The sequence below is a fragment of the Nycticebus coucang genome, chromosome 4 (assembly GCF_027406575.1).
Source record: "Nycticebus coucang isolate mNycCou1 chromosome 4, mNycCou1.pri, whole genome shotgun sequence".
In the NCBI taxonomy this organism is placed as follows: Eukaryota; Metazoa; Chordata; class Mammalia; order Primates; family Lorisidae; genus Nycticebus; species Nycticebus coucang.
In genome coordinates this window covers 116,054,090-116,075,161 of record NC_069783.1, presented here as the reverse complement: position 1 = coordinate 116,075,161, position 21,072 = coordinate 116,054,090, and the positions used below count along the sequence as shown (strand labels likewise).

Genomic DNA, 21,072 nt, shown 5'->3' with positions numbered 1-21,072 from the left:
TACACTTGACCGCCTTTTCTTCCCTAATTGCAATGGCTAAAACTTCCATTACAATGTTAAAGAGCAATGGAGACAATGGGCAACCTTGCTTGGTTTCTGATCTAAGTGGAAATGATTTCAATTTAAATTCATTCAATACAATATTGGCTGTGGGTTTGCTGTAGGTGGCCTCTATTAGTTTAAGAAATGTCCCTTCTATAACAATTTTCTTAAGTGTTCTGATCATGATGGGATGCTGGATATTATCAAAAGCTTTTTCTGCATCAGTGGAAAGAATCATATGGTCCTCATATTTTAGTTTGTTTATGTGCTGAATTACATTTATAGACTGACGTATATTGAACTAGCCTTGAGACCCTGGGATAAATCCCACTTGGTCATGGAGTATAATTTTTTTGATGTGTTGTTGGATTCTGTTTGTTAGGAACTTATTGAGTATTTTTTCATCAATATTCATTAGTGATATTGGTCTATAATTTTCTTTTCTTGTTGGGTCTTTCCCTGGTTTGGGGATCAAGGTGATGTTTGCTTCGTAGAATGTGTTGGGTAATATTCCTTCTTTTTCTATATTTTGGAAGAGGTTTAATAATATAGGTACTAGTTCTTCTTTAAAGGTTTGGTAGAATTCTGACGTAAAGTCATCTGGTCCTGGGCTTTTCTTTTTAGGGAGATTTTGTATAGTTGATGCTATTTGAGAACTTGATCATAGGCCTGTTCAACATTTCCACTTCATTCTGGCTAAGTCTTGGTAGGTGGTGTACTTCCAGGTATTGGTCGATTTCTTTCAGATTTTCATATTTCTGAGAGTAGAGTTTCTTGTAGTAATCATTAAGGATTTTTTGAATTTCTGAGGGGTCTGTTGTTATTTCATCATTACCATTTCTGATTGATGAAATTAGAGATTTTACTTTTTTTCCTGGTTAGGTTGGCCAAAGGTTTATCTATTTTATTGATCTTTTCAAAAAACCAACTTTTGGATTTATTGATCTGTTGTATAATTCTTTTGTTTTCAATTTCATTTAATTCTGCTCTGATTTTGGTTATTTCTTTTCTTCTGCTGGGTTTGGGGTTGGAGTGTTCTTCCTTCTCCAGTTGCTTGAGATGTCCCATTAAGTTATTAACTTTTTTGAAAAGTTATAACTTTTCAAAAAACCAACTTTTGGATTTATTGATCTGTTGTATAATTCTTTTGTTTTCAATTTCATTTAATTCTGCTCTGATTTTGGTTATTTCTTTTCTTCTGCTGGGTTTGGGGTTGGAGTGTTCTTCCTTCTCCAGTTGCTTGAGATGTCCCATTAAGTTATTAACTTCCTCTCTTTCCGTTTTCTTGAGAAAGGCTTGCAGTGCTATAAATTTCCCTCTTAGGACTGCCTTTGCAGTATCCCAGAGGTTCTGGTATTTCGTGTCTTGATTATTGTTTAGTTCCAAAAATTTGGTGATTTCCTTCTTAATCTCATCTATAACCCATCTATCCTTCAGCATAAGGTTGTTTAGCTTCCATGTTTTTGTATGGATATGCAGGTTCCTGTTGTTATTGAGTTCAACTTTTATTCCATGATGGTTTGAGAAGATGCAAGGAATAATTTCTATTTTTTTAAATTTGCTGAGGTTAGATTTGTGGCCAAGGATATGGTCAATTTTGGAGTATGTTCCATGGGCTGATGAGAAGAATGTGTATTCAGTTTTGTTGGGATGAAATGTTTTGTAGATGTCTGTTAAGTCCAGATGTTGAATGGTTAAGTTTAAATCTAAAATTTCTTTGCTTAGCTTCTTTTTGGAGGATCTATCTAGCACTTTAAAGGGGTGTTAAAATCTCCAACTACTATGGAACTGGAGGAAATTGACTTGCTCATGTCTGTTAGAGTTTCTCTTATAAATTGAGGTGCCTTCTGGTTGGGTGCATAAATATTAATAATTGAAATCTCATCATATTGAGTATTACCTTTACAAATATGAAGTGTCCATATTTGTGTCCATCCTTATCCTTCCTTATTTCGGTTGGTTTAAAGCCTATTGCCACTGCGAATAGGTTTGCAACGCCTGCTTTTTTCAGCTTTCCATTTGCCTGGAGTATAGATGACCATCCCTTCACCTTGAGTCTATATTTGTCTTTTAATGTAATATGCAATTCTTGTATGCAGCAGATATCTGGCTTGAGTTTTTGTATCCAGTCAGCCAACCTGTGCCTCTTTAGAGGACAATTTAAACCATTCACATTAATTGAGAATATTGATAAGCCTTTTGAGAGTCCGGTGGACATTTTTAATCCTTTTGCGACTGTGGAAGTTGGAATTTGATCAAAATTTTCTGGGTGGGTTTACTTTTGTGGTGGAGGATTACGCTGGTCTTTATGGAGGATAGGTCTGAGAATATCCTGGAGAGCTGGTTTAGTTATGGCAAATTTCTTCAACATGTGAATGTCATTGAAGTATTTAATTTCTCTGTCATAAATGAAACTTAGTTTAGCTGGGTACAGGATCCTGGGTTGAAAGTTATTTTGTTTTAGGAGATTAAAAGTCGATGACCATCCTCTTCTAGCTTGTAAGGTTTCAGCAGAGAGATCTGCAGTTATTCTAATATTCTTGCCCTTGTAGGTGATGGTTTTCTTTCGTCTGGCTGCTTTCAGAATTTTCTCCTTCATATTAACTTTAGTGAAATTGATTATGTGTCTGGGGGATGTCTTATTTGGGTTGAGTCGTGCTGGAGTTCTGAAACTGTCTGCTATCTGAATTTCAGAATCTCTTGGCATGTCTGCAAAGTTCTCTTTCATAATCTCATGGAGAAGAGACTCTGTGCCTTGTGAAGCCACTTCGTCACTTTCGGGGATCCCTATAAGACAAATATTGGTTTTCTTCAAATTATCCCAGAGCTCTCTGAGAGAGTGATCTGTTTTTGCCCTCCATTTCTCTTCCCCTTTGAGAGTTTGGGAGCGTTGGAAAGCTTTGTCTTCAATGTCAGAAATCCTTTCTTCTGCTTGCTCCATTCTGTTACTGAGGGATTCTACTGTGTTTCTGAGATCTTTGAGGGCTGCAACTTCTTGTCTCAATGTGTCAAAATCTTTGGTCATTTGGTCTTTGAATTCGTTGAATTCTTGAGATATCTTTTGGGTTACTGCTTGGAATTCTAATTCGATCTTATTTGCTATCCAGATTCAGAATTCGATTTCTGACATCTCAGCTATTTGTGCTTGGGATCTTGTGCTGTGTCTGCCCCATTGATCCTTGGGGGAGTTGATCTACTCTGATTATTCATATTGCCAGAGTTTTTCTGTTGATTTCACCTCATGATTGTTTTTCACCATTGCCTCTGGCCATCCTCAGAGTTGGGGAGGTGTCTCTCCAAGATCAGACCCCAGCGGGATCACTCTATTGTTGCTGGATGTTTGTAGGGAGTGACCCTGTGTAATTCCTCTGGGGCTGCCCCAGCCAGGGAGTTCTGGTTGTGGAAGCAGCTCTGGAGTGTGACACACCTGGATCCAGCAACAGGGTAGGAGGTGGTGCGCATGGTTCTGGGAGTGCCTAGTGCCCAGTGACATTGGCATAGGGGGCCCAAGGCTCCAGCAGTCTCTAGCCAGGAGAAGGGCTCTGCGCAGAGGCAGGGAGGGCTCCGGAGGGCACACGGCTACCAGAGTCCCTTGCCAGATGAGCGGGCAGGTATGGTGGCAGGGAGGGTACAGGAGGGAGGATGCAGGGTTGCATGGCTCCCGCAGTTCCTGGTCAGGGCATGCAGAGGCCCCATGGGCGCGGGGCACGGGACATGGGTCGGGGGGTCACGGCGCAGCTCTTATGGAGGTCCGGGTGGCTCCAAGCCCAGTTGTTTGAGGTTGCTATGAGCTGTGATGCCATGGCACTCTACCCAGGGCAACAGCCCAAGGCTCCAGTGTGCCAAAACTGGTCTCACTCTGCCCCTGAGGATTAAGGCTGTAAGGCAGCTCAGTCCCCGCCTTTTAGGCTGCTCAGTCACTAGGTTACTAGCTCCCGCCCAATCCTTGCTCTGTAACCCTGAGGGTGGAGCTTGCCAGGGTAGTTCTCTCACAATGGCTCCCTGCAGCCCATAGCCAAACACTATTAGCTCCATCAAGCTCAGCGGCTCAGTCTGGGGCCCTAGACAATGCCCAAGGTTCTCTGCACTCCTGCTCAAGCTCTCCCCAAGGCAGTTCAACTGAGTGCCAAGTCCAAAAACACTGAAACAGTTCACAGGTAAGGCCTTTCCGGTTTGCAGTCTCATTGCTGCTTATACTTATGGCTGCCGGCGGGTTAGGTGGATCGAACAAACGCAACCACTTGCCAGTTTTCCACTATTTTTGTCCTCCTCTTGGGGTCCAGAAGTCCCTTGCTGACTCCATCCTCAAAGGGATGATTATAGGCAGATCCCACCAGCCAGAGATGCCTGGAGTCTTATGTCCCCAGACTTACCATGCCCACTTGCAGGGAAGCTGTTACTTGGCTGCCATCTTTTTTTTTTTTTTTTTGAGGCAGAGCCTTAAGCTGTCCCCCTGGGTAGAGTGCCGTGGCATCACAGCTCACAGCAACCTCCAACTCCTGGGCTTAAGCAATTCTCCTGCCTCTCCCTCCCAAGTAGCTGGGACTACACACGCCCGCCACAACCCCCAGCTATTTTTTGGTTGCAGCCATCATTGTTGTTTGGTGGGCCTGGGCTGGTTTTGAACCCGCCAACTCAGGTGTATGTGGCTGGAGCCTTAGTTGCTTAAGCCGCTGGCGCTGAGCCATGCTTTATATGTTATCGACACTCTGTTTTGTTTTTGTTTTTTTGAGACAGAGTCTCACTCTATTATAGTGGGTAGAGTGCTATGGTGTCATAGCTTACAGCAACCTCAAACTCCTAGGCTCAAGAGATCCTCTTGCCACAGCCTTCTAAGTAGCTGGGACTACAGGCACCTGCCACAATGCTTAGCTAGCTTTTCTATTTTTAATAGAGATGGGGTCTTACTCTTGTTCAGGCTGGTCTCGAACTCCTGAGTTCAATCTCACCACCTCGGTCTTCTAGAACGCTAGGATTACAGCGTGAGCCCCTGCACCCAGTCATTGATACCCTGTTAATTAACAAGTTAAGTGACATCTTTGACCTGTGTTCACTTTGTATTTGTATAGGAGTTGAGCATTTAACTTTGGATATTAGACTTCAAACTGCATTTATTCCTGCTTAGGGCAAATATCAAGCAGATAGTAGTACTCCCATTTACATAAAAGGCATAAAGTACAGGCTAACTACTCAGGGATGTCTCAAACATTCAGGAACTAAAATTTCTGGCAGGAGACCTGGAAAGTAAGTAAAATGGAATGGGAGCCCCATCGAGGGAGCTTTCTCCTCCTGCCAACACATTGCACCTGACATCTAGATTATATAATAATCTCCTGCAAATCTGTTTCTCCTCACCAAATCTGGAACTTCTATGGGTAGTAACTGAGTCTTATTAGTCTTTGCATCACCAGTACCTAACACTCAGTAACCTCTAAGTAAGTGCATAAGTTGGACAAATGTAGGAAGTGCACAGCCTTCTTGTGCAAGGCCTAGCCTAGGACAGATGTCCCTCTTCTCACTCTGCAACACTCTCCTTCTAGTCCCCCATGACAGTCTCCATGTCCCTCTGTTTAGTGCTTATCTGTCCAGGGAAATTACAAGGGCAAAGAAAGCTGTTCCAGCTGTCCACATGGGACCAGGGTCCACCTTGAGCCTGGGAAGAAGCCACAGAATAGGAAGGGAGAAAGAGGTTGGCTTTGAGGCTCGGGTGCAGAGCCCTGCCCTTTGTTATTAGGTTCCCATATCACTTGGCCTTGTTGTTGTTGAGCATCACAGCCAAAATATAGAATCATTTCATTGACAATGAACCCCTTCATGTTGAAGCAACCTAAACCAGAATGTCCAGTTATTTTGACTGCTCATGAAGTCTTATTCTCCTCATTAAGGCACAATGATTTTCAGGTTGAATGGTTATAGGATGATTATGTTTATCACTTGTGTTTCATTATTCTAAAGTTAATACTATTGTTTTGATCATTTCATTGTTTTCTGTTATTGAGTTAAATGCTATTTTTTTAATATATGGCAATAAGGTTTTTAATTTAAACAGTGGGTTGATTTAAAGAAAAATGTAACGTTTTATATATATATATTTATATATATGGTGATAAAAAATGTGAAGCACTATTCAAATAACTAACATTAATCTTTAGCTGGGAATCTTAGCACTTTGAGAGGCAAGGTGAGAGGACTGCCTGAAGCCAGGAGTTTGAAACCAGGCTGGGCTACACAGTGAGACACCACATCAAAAGAAAAATAAAAGAAAAATTAGCTGGGCATGGTGGCTCATGCTTGTAATCTCAACTACTGGGAGGCTGAGGCTGGAGGATTATTTGAGCTGAGGCTACAGTGAGCTATGACCAGGCCAGTGTACTCTAGCCTGGTTATCTCTGAAAAGATATAAAATAAATCTTTAATGGAATATGGATTTTTTTTTAAGATGTGCCTCAGGCTGGGTGAAATATAACCAGGGTCAGCTAATGAACTTCAGCATCCCTCAACACTGCTATAAAAATTAAACAGAAGATACATTTTTCTTAGGAGAGGACCAAACCTTTCTTCAAATTCTCAGAGGAATCTGTGATCACAAACTCTACAAACTACTGAAGTAATTTACCTCTTTTTGCTCCAACTCCCAGGAATCTTCCAATGACTAAGAAAACTACTAATTTTCTAGATACCCTGACTGAAGGCAGGCAGCATTCTGGAGAGGTCTGGTTATCAAAGCTACAGATTTCACTCACACTGAATAACTGACATCTGGTTCCAAGTCAATCTCTTAGGAAACTGGTCCAGCATGACTCTGTCTCAGCTGGAATGACCAAGTTTTAGAACCAACTTTGATGTCTAATGTCTTTTTCCTGGTTCACCTCCCCAGTCTCTGAGGGCCTCTGTCCCTGCAGTCTACCTCAAGGCCTGCCACAGGTAGACAGGCCAGCTGTATTTGTTAATCAAATGCATGAAACAAAAGCTCTTCATACACAGCAGGGGAGGGGCAGGAATCATATGTAGTGCCACATACTAATAGTGGGGACAGCATTCCTACCTGACAGCATTTCCTTGGGTTATAGAGATAAACAAAGAGTTACACAAGAAATTAAGAACAGTCTGTGTTTAGTGAGTTTTAGTCCAGAATATACAGCAAGGTGCTAGCAGTTGCCTTCAAAGCTAATACAATTATAAGCAATGGCTTTTTCTTCCTCATAAAGGCAAGTTACAGGAAGTGTATCAGAGAAATAGGATAAAATATTTGAGTCTATTTTTCTTTAAATCACCCTGAAAGCTAGCAGTATTGTTGCAATTTAAAAGGCTCTCCACACACCTCCCACCCCACCCTGCTTATCAATTCAAATTCCGGGGACTTCTTGACCTGAGAGATTTTGTAGGAAGAATTTCTTTTGAGACTTTTAGTGTGCATGGGTCATTTTTCTTGGTTTTGCTGCTGATCTTGCCGAACCTTCTGTCACTGGATGAGGAAAGAAGCCACCTGGTTCTTTATGAGTTCTTCTGTGGAACTTTGACTGTGACCTGTAAGCAGGGCACAGAGAAGCTGTGAGACCATCATGTATCTGAGTTATCTACGTATATGTGTATATACTTCTAAAATTGGACTTATGTGCGTGTATATTACTTTGTGTCCTGCTTTTGACTTTAAAAGGTAAGCATTTTCCAAATCAAATATTCTTCAGAAACATTTATTTTATTTTAATTTTTTTAGAGACAGAGTCTTACCTTGTCACCCTCGGTAGAGTGTCGTGGCGTCACAGCTCACAGCAACCTCCAACTCTTGGGCTTAGGCAATTCTCATGCCTCAGCCTCCCGAGTAGCTGGGACTACAGGCGCCCGCCACAACGCCCGGCTATTTTTTTTGTTGCAGTTTGGCCGGGGCTGGGTTTGAACCCACTACCCTTGGTATATGGGGCAGGCACCCTACTCACTGAGCCACAGGCGCCGTCCCTTCAGAAACATTTTTAATGGCTACCCCGTGTTCCCTGACTGGGGTGTTCTGTAATTTCCTGGGCATTCAGGTTACATCTGATTTTTCCCTCTTAGAGATAATGCTGTAATGAACTTATGCTTTCTTTGTATTTCAGATTGATCCTTCAGGCTGTTTTCCTAGCTCTGAGATTATAAACCAAAGGCTATAAGAAGCTTTTAGCCCTTGATATCTAATGCTTACTCGCTGATTCTTACTAGAAGCCTTTCCTTGTTGCTTCTGCCCACTGGGGTCTTTCCTTCCTCTCATGTTTTTTAGGCCTTGGGAAAATGACATTGTAGGAAATGATTGTGTAGTCCTGATGGGAGCAAGTCCTTAGTTCTTTCTAATGGTATAGAACAGAGACTGGGTCTTTATCTACTCTTGTAGTTTCTTGGGCTTCAAAAGAGAAATCACTAAGAAATATTGATGGCCTCAAGCCAGAGGGAGAGTAGGTCCTGTTCCCACAGCAAGCCCTTCACTCACAGTCTTCACTTCGGTGTACGCCTGCAGACCATACTCGCCCAGCTCCCGGCCACTCCCGGACATCTTGTAGCCGCCAAATGGTGACTGGGCCCCAAACACATCATAGCAGTTGATCCTATGATTTGAAACAAGATTGTAGAAATCACTCTCAGGGGTTATGTGTTACACCCTGGGACTCCTTACATTGCTCTAAAATGTTATTAAGGAAAAATGGATGGATGGCTGTGGTAACAACTAGCCTCAGAGGATCAAAAGCAAGCCCCGTGAGATAGACCCTAAGTCATCTTTGTCCTTCATGGTGCACTCACAGATGGATGGAACTAAGTGTACTGCGTGACAGCTTCCACGTAGAACTAATCATTTGGCTAATTAGGTGTTATACTTTTTAATTTAAAAAAATTATTAAATTTTAATTAAATTAAAAATTCCCCATTCTGCCAGGCACAGTGGCTCATACCTGTAATCCTAGCACTCTGGGAGGCTGAGGTGGGTGGTTGCCTGGGCTCAGGAGTTCAAGACCAGCCTGAGCAAGAGCAAGACTCCATGTCTACTAAAAATAGAAAAACTAGTTGGAGCATGGTAGTGGGCACCTGTAGCCCCAGCTTCTCAGGAGGCTGAGGGAAAAGGATTGCTTAAGCCCAAGAGTTTGAGGTTGCTGTGAGCTACGACACCATGACTCTATCCAGAGCAACAGAGTGAGACTCTGCCTCAAAATAAAAAAATAATAATTAAAAAATAAAATAAAATTTACCATTTTGAGGTATATAATTCAGTGGTTTATAGCACATTTTCAATGCTCTGCAATCATCACCACTGTCTAATTCCAGAAAGTTTCTATTACCTCAGAAAGAAGCCCTGTGCCAAATAGGCAGTCACTCCCCATTCTTCCCTCTTCCGGCCCCTGGTAGCCACTCATCTACTTTCTGTCCCTGTGGGTTTGCCTGTTGTAGATATTTAATGTAAATGGAACCATACAGTGTGTGGCTTTTTTGTCTGGCTTCTTCCACTTATGTGTCATGTTTTCAGGTCCACCCATGCGACAGCACACGCCAGTGCTTCCCTTCCTTGTATACCCACGTTGTTCTCTGGCGTGTGGGCAGTCCACGTTGTGTTTGTCCACGCATCTGCCGATGGACATTTGGGCTGTGTCCACCTTATGGCTGTTGTGAATGGTGCTGCTGTGAACATTCATGTGCACGACTTTATGAGATATTTTATGAGATATTTTTATGAGATACTTTATGAGATATTTTATCTCTTTTGGGTATATACCTGGGAGTAGAATTGCTGGGCCATCTGGTAGCTCCATGTTTAACTTTGTGAGGAACCACCAGACTGTTTTCCACACTGACGGTGCCATTTTCCATTCCTACTGATTTTTCCACCTCCTCACCAATACATGTTATCTTCTGTTTTTTTAAATTATTGTCATCATTATTATTTTTTTATTGTTGGGGATCCATTGAGGGTACAAGATACCAGGTTATACTGATTGCATTTGTCAGGTAGTCCCCCCCCCCTTTTTTTTTTAAATTACAGCCATTTCAGCAGGTAAAAAGTAGGTAATATACTCTTAGGATCAGCATTGCAACTATGAGCACTGTCAGCTTTGGTCTCTTGTCCCAGTCCTCATGATGCATGCCCAAGGAGAGCTGCGAGGGCTTCTGCCCAGGGGGCTCTGATCCGGAGGCAGGCACTCTCTCATCTATTGGCCAGACCCTATCTGACCCCAGGAGAAACTAACCCCAGCTCCTTAAATTCTGGGATGGTAAGCACTGGATTGTAGAAACCCTTGGCTTTGGGGGATCTCTGATGGGTTGTGAGCAGTCAGGGGGAGGCTCTTACCACACTGTGCCAGCCTGGAGGGCCTGAGACAGATAATTGGCCTTGTCCAAGTCCTTTGTGAAGACAGCCGCTGCCAGCCCATACTTAGAATTGTTGGCTCTCCCAACAACTTCCTCTATGGTCTTGAACTTCAGGATCTGCATCACTGGCCCGAAGATCTGGGGTGAGAGAGCAGAGGAGGAAGGTGTGGCAATATGGAAACACCTGCTACTGAGGTGGGAACCTCAGATACTGCATGTGGGGACAAGCTCCCAGACATACCCCAACTGTTCCAACAAACTCACCAGAAGGCAAAGGGGAGGAAGCTAACGGGGAGTGATTGCCCTCTATGTGCCCCATGCCTTACGTGCAATATCTTCTTTCTAAACAGCCCTATAAGGTATTGGTTATTTGCATGTGATATATAGATTTAGTGCCAAGGAATTTAAGTCAATCATACAGCCAAAGAAATGTAGACGTAAGGCACGGGCTAGCTGCTGAAGAAACAACTATGAACAAAATGCAGTCTTTGCTCTCTAGATGTTCCAGGCTTATCTTGTGCTTTCCCCACCCCATTCCTGGAATGAGCCATTCCTTTTTTTTGTGGTTTTTTTTTTTTTTTGGCCGGGGTTGGGTTTGAACCCACCACCTCCGGCATATGGGACCGGCGCCCTACTCCTTGAGCCACAGGCGCCGCCCGGAATGAGCCATTTCTTAAGGAATTATCTTTTTTTAAGGAATACTGATTTTTTTGCATGAGGAAGGGTACTCAGAAACCAAGGCATGGGCTCAGCGCCTGTGGCTCAAGCGGCTAAGGCGCCAGCCACATACACCTGAGCTGGCGGGTTCAAATACAGCCAGGCCTGCCAAACAACAATGACAGCTACAACCAAAAAATAGCTGGGCATTGTGGCGGGTGCCTGTAGTCCCAGCTACTTGGGAGGCTGAGGCAGGAGAATCACTTGAGCCTAGGAGTTGGAGGTTGCTGTGAGCTTTGATGCCATGGCACTCTACCCAGGGTGACAGCTTGAGGCTCTGTCTCAAAGAAAAAAAAAACCAAGGCATGGGTGGTAAGTGCGCTTGCTGCTGTTGAGGTGTCCACTCTCAGGGAAGGCCATGGGGAGACTCGCTGTAGGGGCTATAGTGCCCCACCCAGTGATAATTCAGGGGCTAACAGGGGAGCCCAGAGGGGCCTGAGTGGGTGCTAGGGAGGGCAGTGTTAGGGAAGGACTTGCAGAAGTGACAGCCACGCTGTGATACAATAGAAGCAGAATCTGCCCAAACCAGGGTGGGGTGAGGAGCAGAGAGGGAAGCGGACACCCCAGCACAAGTACTTCCAGCACCTATTCTCACTAAATCCCACTCTCCATTAGGAAGAATTCCTTGAAAAACTGGCTGATTTCAGGATGGAGCTGGGAGAGGACAGTCAGGAGCTCATCGTGGTGGGAGTAAGGACAGAAAGTCCGGTATCACATGTTTCATGCACAGGCAGAGCAGACGCATTCCTGTGATCTGATTTCACATCAGCTGTGAAACTGATATTTGAGATTTTAAAGAAAAGCATCCAAGTAATCATGATGGGGAAAGGGAAAAACTCTGCTGGACTGTCTTACTTATTACAGAAAAGGAAATGGCATCTTGCACGGGGTTGCTCAGGGCTTCGTACAAGTGGGGATGGCAAGTGGGTCTGAACTCTATGAGGGTAGAGAACACACCCTGGATGCCCCCACAGCTCCAGGGTCTGCAGGGAACCCAGCACACAGTAGGCGTTCACTGCATATTTGTGAAATGAATTAGAACTGCTGCCCTGCATTCACAGTGAGCACCGAGGGGGAACATTAAAGCCTTCTTGTTTCGTGGGGAGATAGCCCTTTGGTCTAATGCAAGTACTGCACGTAGGAAGGCAGACTCTTTGCTCTCAGGGCCAGAACACAAAGGCCTGCAGACTCTGCTGGGAGATTTAGCCATTCTCCCAGACAGTGGGTAGCCATATAGGCTAAAGAGGAGAGTGACAAAATCAGATGCCAACTGTAAATAACCTGTTCTAGGCACAGAGCCAAGATCTGGCCCAAAGCTAGCAGCTGGGTCATGGAGTCAAGATGCCAGACCGAACCATCTACCTCTCTTCAACCCCACAACCCATCCCTGGAATGCCAGCCCCAGTGCTGACCTCTTCCTTGGCAATGGTCATCCCGTCTTTCACATCTCCAAACACAGTGGGCTGGATATAGTAGCCACGATCAGCGGCAGGCCCTCCACCACACAGCAGCTTTGCCCCCTCCTGCTTCCCAGAGTTGATATAGCCAAGAATCTTCTTAAACTGAGTCTCATCCACCTGTGGGAAAAGGAGCCCAGAGTTACAGGGCGGCTGGGTTCAGACCCTTCTAGGTGTCAGGCTTAGAATCACACAGGCAATGACACAGCTGGGAGTTGGGCCAAGGTCATGAATAAGCAAGGTGGGAAGAGGCAAGACACAAGGCCGACAAACATAAAACATAAAAAAGGTTCGACCTCATCAGCTGGCAAAGAAATACACATCAGATCCATTCTTATGTTTCAACTATGAGATCAGCAAATATATAAAACAGTAAGAAAAGACACTAATGCTGAGGGGATGTGACCTACACTGGCAGAAAGAATGGATGCCAGGACGCTCTCCCAGCAAGTGGTTTCCTGGAATCAGTCAAAAAGCATATGCTCCTACCCTCTGGCCCAGCTATTTTACTTCTGGGAATTTTTTTCTACGTGTGCACAAGGAGTACTGAAAAAGCATATTCACTGGGGGGCATTTTGTTAAAGAAACAAATGAGAACAGTTATATGCATGAATCAGTAAAGGCTGGCTAAAACCATTCTCCCTATCTGTCATCACTAACAGATCCGTGAACTGACACAGAAAGACAGGCCAAGACGTCCTGCAAAAAAGTAAAGACTGGAGAAAAATATGCACTATCTACTCCTATTTTTGTGAAAATAAACATACAACAGCATAACCATGTGTATGCAGTTACTTATGGGGCATACAGAGAAGCAAGAAAGTCTTAATTTTTTTGTTTAAACACTTCCTTCTTAAAATTTTCATACCAGTTTATATTACCTTAATAATTAAACAACCAGAAAGAGAAATAAGAGAGAAAAAGAGACATAGAAGTTTCTAGAGGTTCTATTCCCAAGAGCTAAAAGGTGGAAACAACCCAAGTACTCCCCAACACATGAATGGAAAATAAAAATGTGATACAGCCACACAATGGAATATTATTCAGCCGTAAAAAATTAAGTTCTGATACATTCTTGCTACAACATGGATAAGCCTGGAAAACATCAAGCTAAGTGGAAGCAGCCAGTCACAAAGGACTAAGTAGTGAATGATGGCATTCATGTAAAACATTCACAATAGGCAGATCCACAGGCAGATCTTAGGCTGGTGGTTGCCAGGGGCTGGGGGAGGGAGGAATGAGGAGTGACTGCTAAGGATACAGATCTTTTTTTTTTTTTTTTTTTTTGACACAATCTCACTTTGTCGCCCTTGAGTGCCCTGGCAGCACAGTTCACAGCAACCTCAAACTCTTGGGTTCAAGTAATTTTCTTGCCTTAGCCCCTCGAGTCGCTGGGACTGCAGGTGCCCACCACAATAACCAGCTATTTTTTGTTTTTTTTTTGTTTTTTAGAGACAGGGATCTTGCTCTTGCTCAGGCTGGTCTTGAACTCCTGAGTTGCTCAAGCAGTCGACCCGCCTGGGCCTCCCAGAATGTTAGGATTATAGGTGTAAGCCACCACGCCTGGCTAGTTACAGAACTTTTTGAAGGGTGATAAAAATGTTCTGGAATTACGGGTGGTGATGGCTGCAAAACTTTATGGATATACTAAAAACCACTGAATCGTCCACTTTAAAATGGAATGTGAATTACATCTCAGTAAAGCTTTTAAGATAGAGAGATGCTGGACAAAAAACCCCGTCCCAGTGAGGGAGGCCCCGTGGCTCCCCTGCTGAGGTTCAGGACCACATTATCCCTCACTCCTGTGACAGTGGGCAGGAGCTCAGGCTCACCCCACTGGAGAGAAACAGAACAGTCCAAGTTTCTGCCACCCTGGGGACACACACAAACCTAGGTGTCAGGAGGGTCTCCCACTAGCTACAGAAAAGGCAAACCCTCCCCAGGGCAAGAGTCTACATGGGGGCCACATACCACAGGACTAGCGATTGACAAGTAGTCAATCAAACTGACAAACTTAGGTAAAATGCATCCTCTTCTCCCACCTTCACAACAACCCAGGAGCCTAGGTGTGAATTTCAATCGAATTCTCTAACTTCCCTCATGCCTCTGGCTCCACCCTGCATCACAAGGCAACTCCGAGACCTCCATCCTCACATGTACAAGTGCTAGCTCTGCCCCCAACTGTTTACAGGGCTTTCTTCACAACAGCCAAAGCTTGGAAACACCAAGGCACCCTTCAGCAGGTGAAGGCATAAATGAACTGCCTGGTATAGCCACATGGTGGAATGCAGGGCATCAAGAGAAAGCTACCAAGTCAGGAAAAGGCATGGAGGAACCTTGAATACATACTGCTAAGTGAAAAAAGCCAAGAGGAAAAGGCTACATAGTGTACGACTCCAGCTCTGGAACGTTCTGGAAAAGGCAAAGCTATGGAGACAATAAAAACATCAGTGGTGGCCAGGGTTGTGCGTGGGTGGGAGGGAGGGATGGGTAAAGGGACAGGGATTTGAGGCAGGAAAACTGTTCTCGGCAACACCGGAATGGCGGGTACACATCATTACACCTCTGTCAAACCTCTGAATGCACAACAGGAAGAGTGACCCCAATGTAAACTCTAGACTCTAGTTGATAACAACGTATGAATATTGGCTCAATCATACTCACAAATACAGGTGTAGTGTGAGAAGGCAAGATGTTAATAGAAGGGAAACTGGGATAGGAGGGAGGTGCAAGGGAGTACGTGGGCCCTTTTTGTGCCTTTAGCTTGTGTTCTGTAAGCCTAAAACTGCCCTAAAAATTGAGGAAAACGGGGCCCTGGCCAGCACCAAATCCTAAGCACAGAGCATCCTTAGGAGGATGGGGCCCTGCCAGTGGGCTCGGGGCCACCTGGGTAGGCAACTCTTGGAGCAGCAACCAGAGTGACATCCAGAAAGGGTAGCCAGGGCCAGAGCAGGTACATCCCTGACTCTGTGACCCCTTGGCCCATGGGAGGGTGTGGCTCGAAGGACCAGTGCAGCTCCTGCAAGGAGTGAGCCAGGACAGTATAGGAATACAGATCCAAGTCACAGGAGGTGGTAGTGGCGGGCACTGGATTTTCTTCTTCTTTTTTTTTTTTTTGTGGATTTTGGCCAGGGCTGGGTTTGGACCCGCCACCTCAGCCACAGGCGCCACCCTCTTTCTTTTTTCTATTGCCCTTAGTAGAGTGTCATGGTGTCATAGCTTGTAGCAACCTGAAACTCCTGGGCTCAACCAATCCTCTTGGCTCAGGCTCCCTAGTAGCTGAAAATAGCCACAACACCTGGCTATTTCTATTTTTCTGAGTCAGGGTGGTCTCCAATTCCTGAGCTCAAGCAATCCACCCACCTTGCCCTCCCAGAGTGCTGGGATTACAGGTGTGATTTACATTTATGATAATTACTACCGATAGTATTTTATTGATTAAAATGAACATATGTTCACGTTATTAAAAAAAAATGAAACAGAGCAGTGCTTGTGGCTCAGTGAATAGGGTGCCCACCCCATATTCGAACCCACCCACTGAGGGTGGTAGGTTCGAACCCAGCCTCGGCCAAACTGCAATAAAAAAATAGCTGGGCATTGTGGCAGGTGCCTGTGGTCCCAAATACTCGGGAGGCTGAGGCCAGAGAATCGCCTAAGCCCAGGAGGAGGTTGCTGTGAGCTGTGACACTATAGCACTCTACCGAGGGCGATAAAATGAGACTCTGTCTCTAAAAAAAAACAACCAATAAAAACTCAGAGAATTCTGAGAGAATATAAAGTGCTTCCACTTTCAGCCACCCTGTGGAAGAGGCAGGGCAGGTCTCAGGGATAGGGAAATGGAGACTCAGAGAGAGAACTTGGCTTTCCAAGGGCACATAGCCATGAAGTGGCAGAGCTAAGACTCCAAGCACTGAGGCCCTTTCTGCTTCTCATGTTGGCCAAGGACACCCAGCCCACCCTGCAGCTGCCCAGCTCACCTGTGGCCCCTGTTCCGTCTTGCTGTCGAAGGGATTCCCAACCACCCGAGACTTGGCCCGGGCGACGCTGCGCTCCACAAACTCGTCGTAAACGTCCTCCTGCACAAAGGTCCGGGAGCCAGCACAACAGCACTGGCCCTGGTTGAAGAACAAGGCGAAGTGGGCCTGCTCCACAGCCCAGTCCACTGAGGGGAGGGGACAGGGGACAGAAAGACGACAGTAAGAAGAGGAGGACCCTGGCTCAGCACCTGTAGCTCAGCAGCTAGGGCACCGGCCACATACACTGGGGCTGGCAGGTTCAAAACCAGCCCAGGCCTGCCAAACAACAATAACAACTACAACAACAAAAATAGCCGGGCATTGTGGCAGGTGTCTGTAGTCAAGGCTACTTGGGAGGCTGAGGCAAGAGAATCGCTTAAGCCCAAGAGTTTGAGGTTGCTGTGAGATGTGATGCCATAGCACTCTACCCAGGGTGACGTAGTGAGATGCTGTCTCAAAAAAAAAAAAAAAAAAAGGGAGAAGAGGGGACCCTGGCTCCAGTGGCCACTTGCCCAAGTAGCCTATTCTCACCACCATCAGGGTTGGTGCCTGTTAGTGCCAGAGCCTGGAGAGTGGCTGGGGAAGATAGACACAGAGTGAGGAGGAGCAGCCTGGGAGTCCCCAGCAGACCAAGAAAAGGACGTGATGATGACAGGGTGGTCTAGTCAGAAGGCAGGGGTGCAGTGTGGCTGGGTGATGCATACTGGACCCCAGGGATCTCCAGGGAGAGGGTGGAGGACAGGCTGAGGCCAGACCATGCTGGAGTCTCATCATCATCTCGAGGCCCAAGGGGCAGAAACTGATGCTGCTGGGTGCTGAGGATGGTGGGAGCAAGTGGGATCACCAGCGGCCACTCTGACGCCATGCCTCCTCCAGCCCAACACTTACTATCAGCATCAGACATGATGATGTTGGGGCTCTTGCCACCCAGTTCCAGGGTCACTCTCTTGAGGTTGCTGTTCCCTGCAGCAACCTGGATAAGGCGGCCTATCTACGGGAACAGAAACCAAGACCAGCTGACAGCAAAGGGAACACTATAAACAGACGCAGAGCAGAGGACCCTACAACTTGGGCAAATACTTGGATTACAGGAGACCTGGAGAGTCCACCAAAGCTAGGTGTTCAGTGAGCTGCCCTAGCCCTGAGCTTCTGGGATGACAATAATCACAGCAATACGAACAGGGTCATTGCTGTTGGCTTGTGTGCACTGAGCACTGCCCACATGCCAGGCACTGTACTAAATGCTCTATATTAAAATTCCATCCTAGTAATGACCAGGGAGGTGCGGGCAACTCCTCTCCATGATTTACAAACATGGAGGCTGAGGCTCAGAGTAGTCAAGTCGCTTGCCCAAAGTCACACAGCTGGTAAATGTGAACTATGAATCCATACTGGGGCAGTGGATTCCAGCACCAGTTCAGACCTACTACCCAGCCTTCTCCCCATGGTGCCTGGAATTTTGTCCCTGAGCACACCATGCTCTGTGAGGGGACGGCAGGGTGCTTCTCACTCTGTCTCACTTTGGGCTTCCCACAGTCTGGCACAAAGCTTCCCTGTGCTTCTTTGCTGGATGAACACATGTATCCCCACCAGGAAACTGGCCCCTCTGTCAGATTCTCATCATCACCTCTCAGCATCAAGTTAGGCAGTGACTAAGCACAGAACCTGACTGCGTTATCCTGGCCACTCCTCTGCCCTTCCCAGTGCTGCTGAACCTGTGTGCAGACCCAATGTCTGAAGGTGTCTTTATGGCAGGTAGGAAAGTTTGAAACTCACACTCATTACACTATTTGGTGTTCCTTCTCAGAAGTCACATGCTCACTAGGAGGGGAAAAAGTTTACTTCTTTCAAAGGAATTCTGTCCATGTTTTCCAAGAGGTTATGTTTAAGGTTCACCAAGTACTTTACTTTGTCTGTCTCACAGCAGCAGAACTAGACCCTCAGACAGTCACTCGCTCATTGAGCACTTACTCTGGGCTAAGCACTATAAGCTCTATCTCCCCTTCACTCACTGTGTGAGTTGGATATAGTTACTACCCCACATTTTACAGATGGGGAAATGGAGGCTTCAGAAGGCTACATGACCTGCCCAAGGTTGCCCAGCTAGTAAGCACTGCTCAATGAGTTTGACTCCAGAGTCCATGGTCTTCCCCACTGCCCTATCCACAGTCTCTACCACTCAGATATTGCTGTCCTCGTTTAAAAAAACATGAACAGAGAGCCTCAAAGACATTCATGAATCAGCCATGTTATAATGCCAAGGCCAAGATTTGAACTCCTGTCTTTCCAGAGCCCTCAGTCTTTAACCACAGTGGCAGTGCCAGTCAAAGAGCCTGGCGTGGCCACAGGGCTTTGATATGGGGCAAGTGGTCAGCTCTGGGATTTTAATCAGTCTCAGCCTCCTTATTATTCTACATGGGATGCTGTGCCTTCCCCTCAGCACAATTGTGACAAGCAAACCACAAAGGGCTCAACCTGGCCTTCACTAGAGCTAAATACAGGCATATCTTCGATCTCAGACAGAGACCCTCCACACCACAGCTAGGACTCTCCAGAATGTAAGTCCTTTGAGAATTGGGGGAACTTAAGCCAAACACACCAAAAGCTCAAGGTCCCAGGGACACCTTACCTCGGTGGAACCCGTGAATGCCACTTTGTCGACATCCTCGTGGGATGCGATGGCAGCCCCAGCTGTGGGGCCAAATCCAGGAACAATATTGACCACGCCAGGGGGAAAGCCAGCCTGTGAGCAAACAGCCAGGGGAAACTAGGAGTCACCATCCTGCTCCAAAGGGCTTGAAAAAGGGAACACACCCCTTTCCAGAGAGGCTAAGACAGTCTGCTGAGGACACACATGAGCAGAGGAGCTGGTTTCATGGGGCTCTAATTCTCAATGGAATGGACAAGGAGCCTGTTCCCTGGGGTTCCTGTGGCTTTCCCCCTCTGTCCACGGCTGTCACTTATAATAGCCATTTTCACTTTTTGCAGGGGATGCTGCAATGACGCCCAGTGTAGAAATCAGGTGAGCGGGAGCCACCTTGGTCTTGTGGTGGGTCATATGGTGATGTGGGGTCCTTTCCTTGGAACTCCTTTAGAGGAAACCTAAACAAGGGCATTTAGAGGTCAAGGCTAGAACAAGGTACGCACCTCCTTGATCAAGTTGGCCACATAGAGGGCAGTGAGAGGCGTCTGCTCAGCTACCTTCATCACAACCACATTTCCAGTTGCCAGGGCTGGGCCCAGTTTCCAGGCTTGCATCAGGAGTGGGAAGTTCCACTGCAATAAATAAAAGCCACCCCCAAGATCCAAGCCTTCCTCCGAGAGCTACATACACCGGGTAGCAAAAAGTGCCACCCCCTGAGAACAGAAGCAGCATCAAGTTCTCTGGACCCCATGTGTCCCTTACAACCTGATCGTAGGTCTAAGGCAGATGGACAAGGCTGGTGGTGGGTGATGGTGACAGCGATTCATGTTTATTAGTGCTTTTCTGTACAAGGCACCATGCTAAGCCCCAATCATTACCTCCCTAAGACAGACACTATATTCATTTCCACTCTTCAGATGGGGACTCTAAGGCTTAGAGGGATAATTGACTTGCCCAAGATCAAAGAGTTCACCAGCAGCCAGGTTCAGACGTGCACTGAAGCTGGCTTTGACATGCACTGAAGCTGGCTTTGTCTGAGCCCATCTTCTCAACCACCACCTGAGCCACCCCCAGAATCTCCACCTTTGCAAGGAGCCTGGGCAAGACTGCTGAATCTCACAGCTGTCTTGAAGAAACTCAGGAAAGGCTGACACTCACTGGGATGATCTGCCCACACACTCCCACTGGTTCATGGCGGGTGTAGCTGAAGAAGTCCCCATCAATGGGAATGGTTTTCCCATGGTACTTATCTGCCCAGCCGGCATAATACCTTTAAAAAAAGAGAGAGAGAGAAAAGTCCAAGTTTTGATTAGTGACTGTCAGGGACCGCTGCAAATCCTGGCATAGACAGCAACCTCAAACTGGTCCAATTGGGTCTTTCTGGTGACTGCCTTTGCTTTTAACTTATTCCCAGAAAGACCTAAATGACCGCTAGGGTCATAGTTATCCACTCTAGGTAGCTAACCTCTAGGCCTCGGAATCACCTAGGATGATTATAAAAAAAAAAAAAGCCACCAAATTCTAGGACTCCATTTCCAACCTACTCAATTTGGCTTTCTGGGGCTAATGCCCAAAGAATCAGTATTTTTTTTTTTTTAAATAGATACTCACTGTCACCAGGCTAGAGTACAATGTCCTAATTATAGTTCACTATAACCTCTTAAGTCCTAGGCTAAAGAGATCCTCCCACTTCAGTCTCCCACATAGCTGGGACTACAGGCATGTGCTACCATCCCCAGATATTTATTATTATTAGCTTTAGAGACAGAGTCTTGATATGTTGCCTAAGCTAAATTCTTGGCTTCAGGCCAAGTGCTTTGGCTCATGCCTATAATCCTAGCACTCTAGGAGGCCAAGACAGATGAATCAC

At 45.8% G+C, this 21,072-nt stretch overlaps 1 protein-coding gene across 1 annotated transcript in view; it reads right to left on the bottom strand.

Annotated features, from left to right (window-relative positions):
- Nucleotides 1–7,138: 7,138 nt before the first annotated feature.
- Nucleotides 7,139–21,072, bottom strand: part of ALDH2 (aldehyde dehydrogenase 2 family member) — a 28,094-nt gene continuing 14,160 nt past the window's right edge. Inside the window, exons 5-13 of the mRNA XM_053590257.1 lie at nt 20,361–20,472; nt 19,706–19,834; nt 19,188–19,301; nt 17,447–17,549; nt 16,520–16,704; nt 12,498–12,662; nt 10,349–10,506; nt 8,504–8,618; nt 7,139–7,569 (exon numbers count right to left, since the gene is read on the bottom strand). Coding sequence (XP_053446232.1) covers nt 7,537–7,569; nt 8,504–8,618; nt 10,349–10,506; nt 12,498–12,662; nt 16,520–16,704; nt 17,447–17,549; nt 19,188–19,301; nt 19,706–19,834; nt 20,361–20,472 — 1,114 coding nt within the window. The 3' untranslated portion in view covers nt 7,139–7,536. The remainder of the gene's footprint in view (nt 7,570–8,503; nt 8,619–10,348; nt 10,507–12,497; nt 12,663–16,519; nt 16,705–17,446; nt 17,550–19,187; nt 19,302–19,705; nt 19,835–20,360; nt 20,473–21,072) is intronic.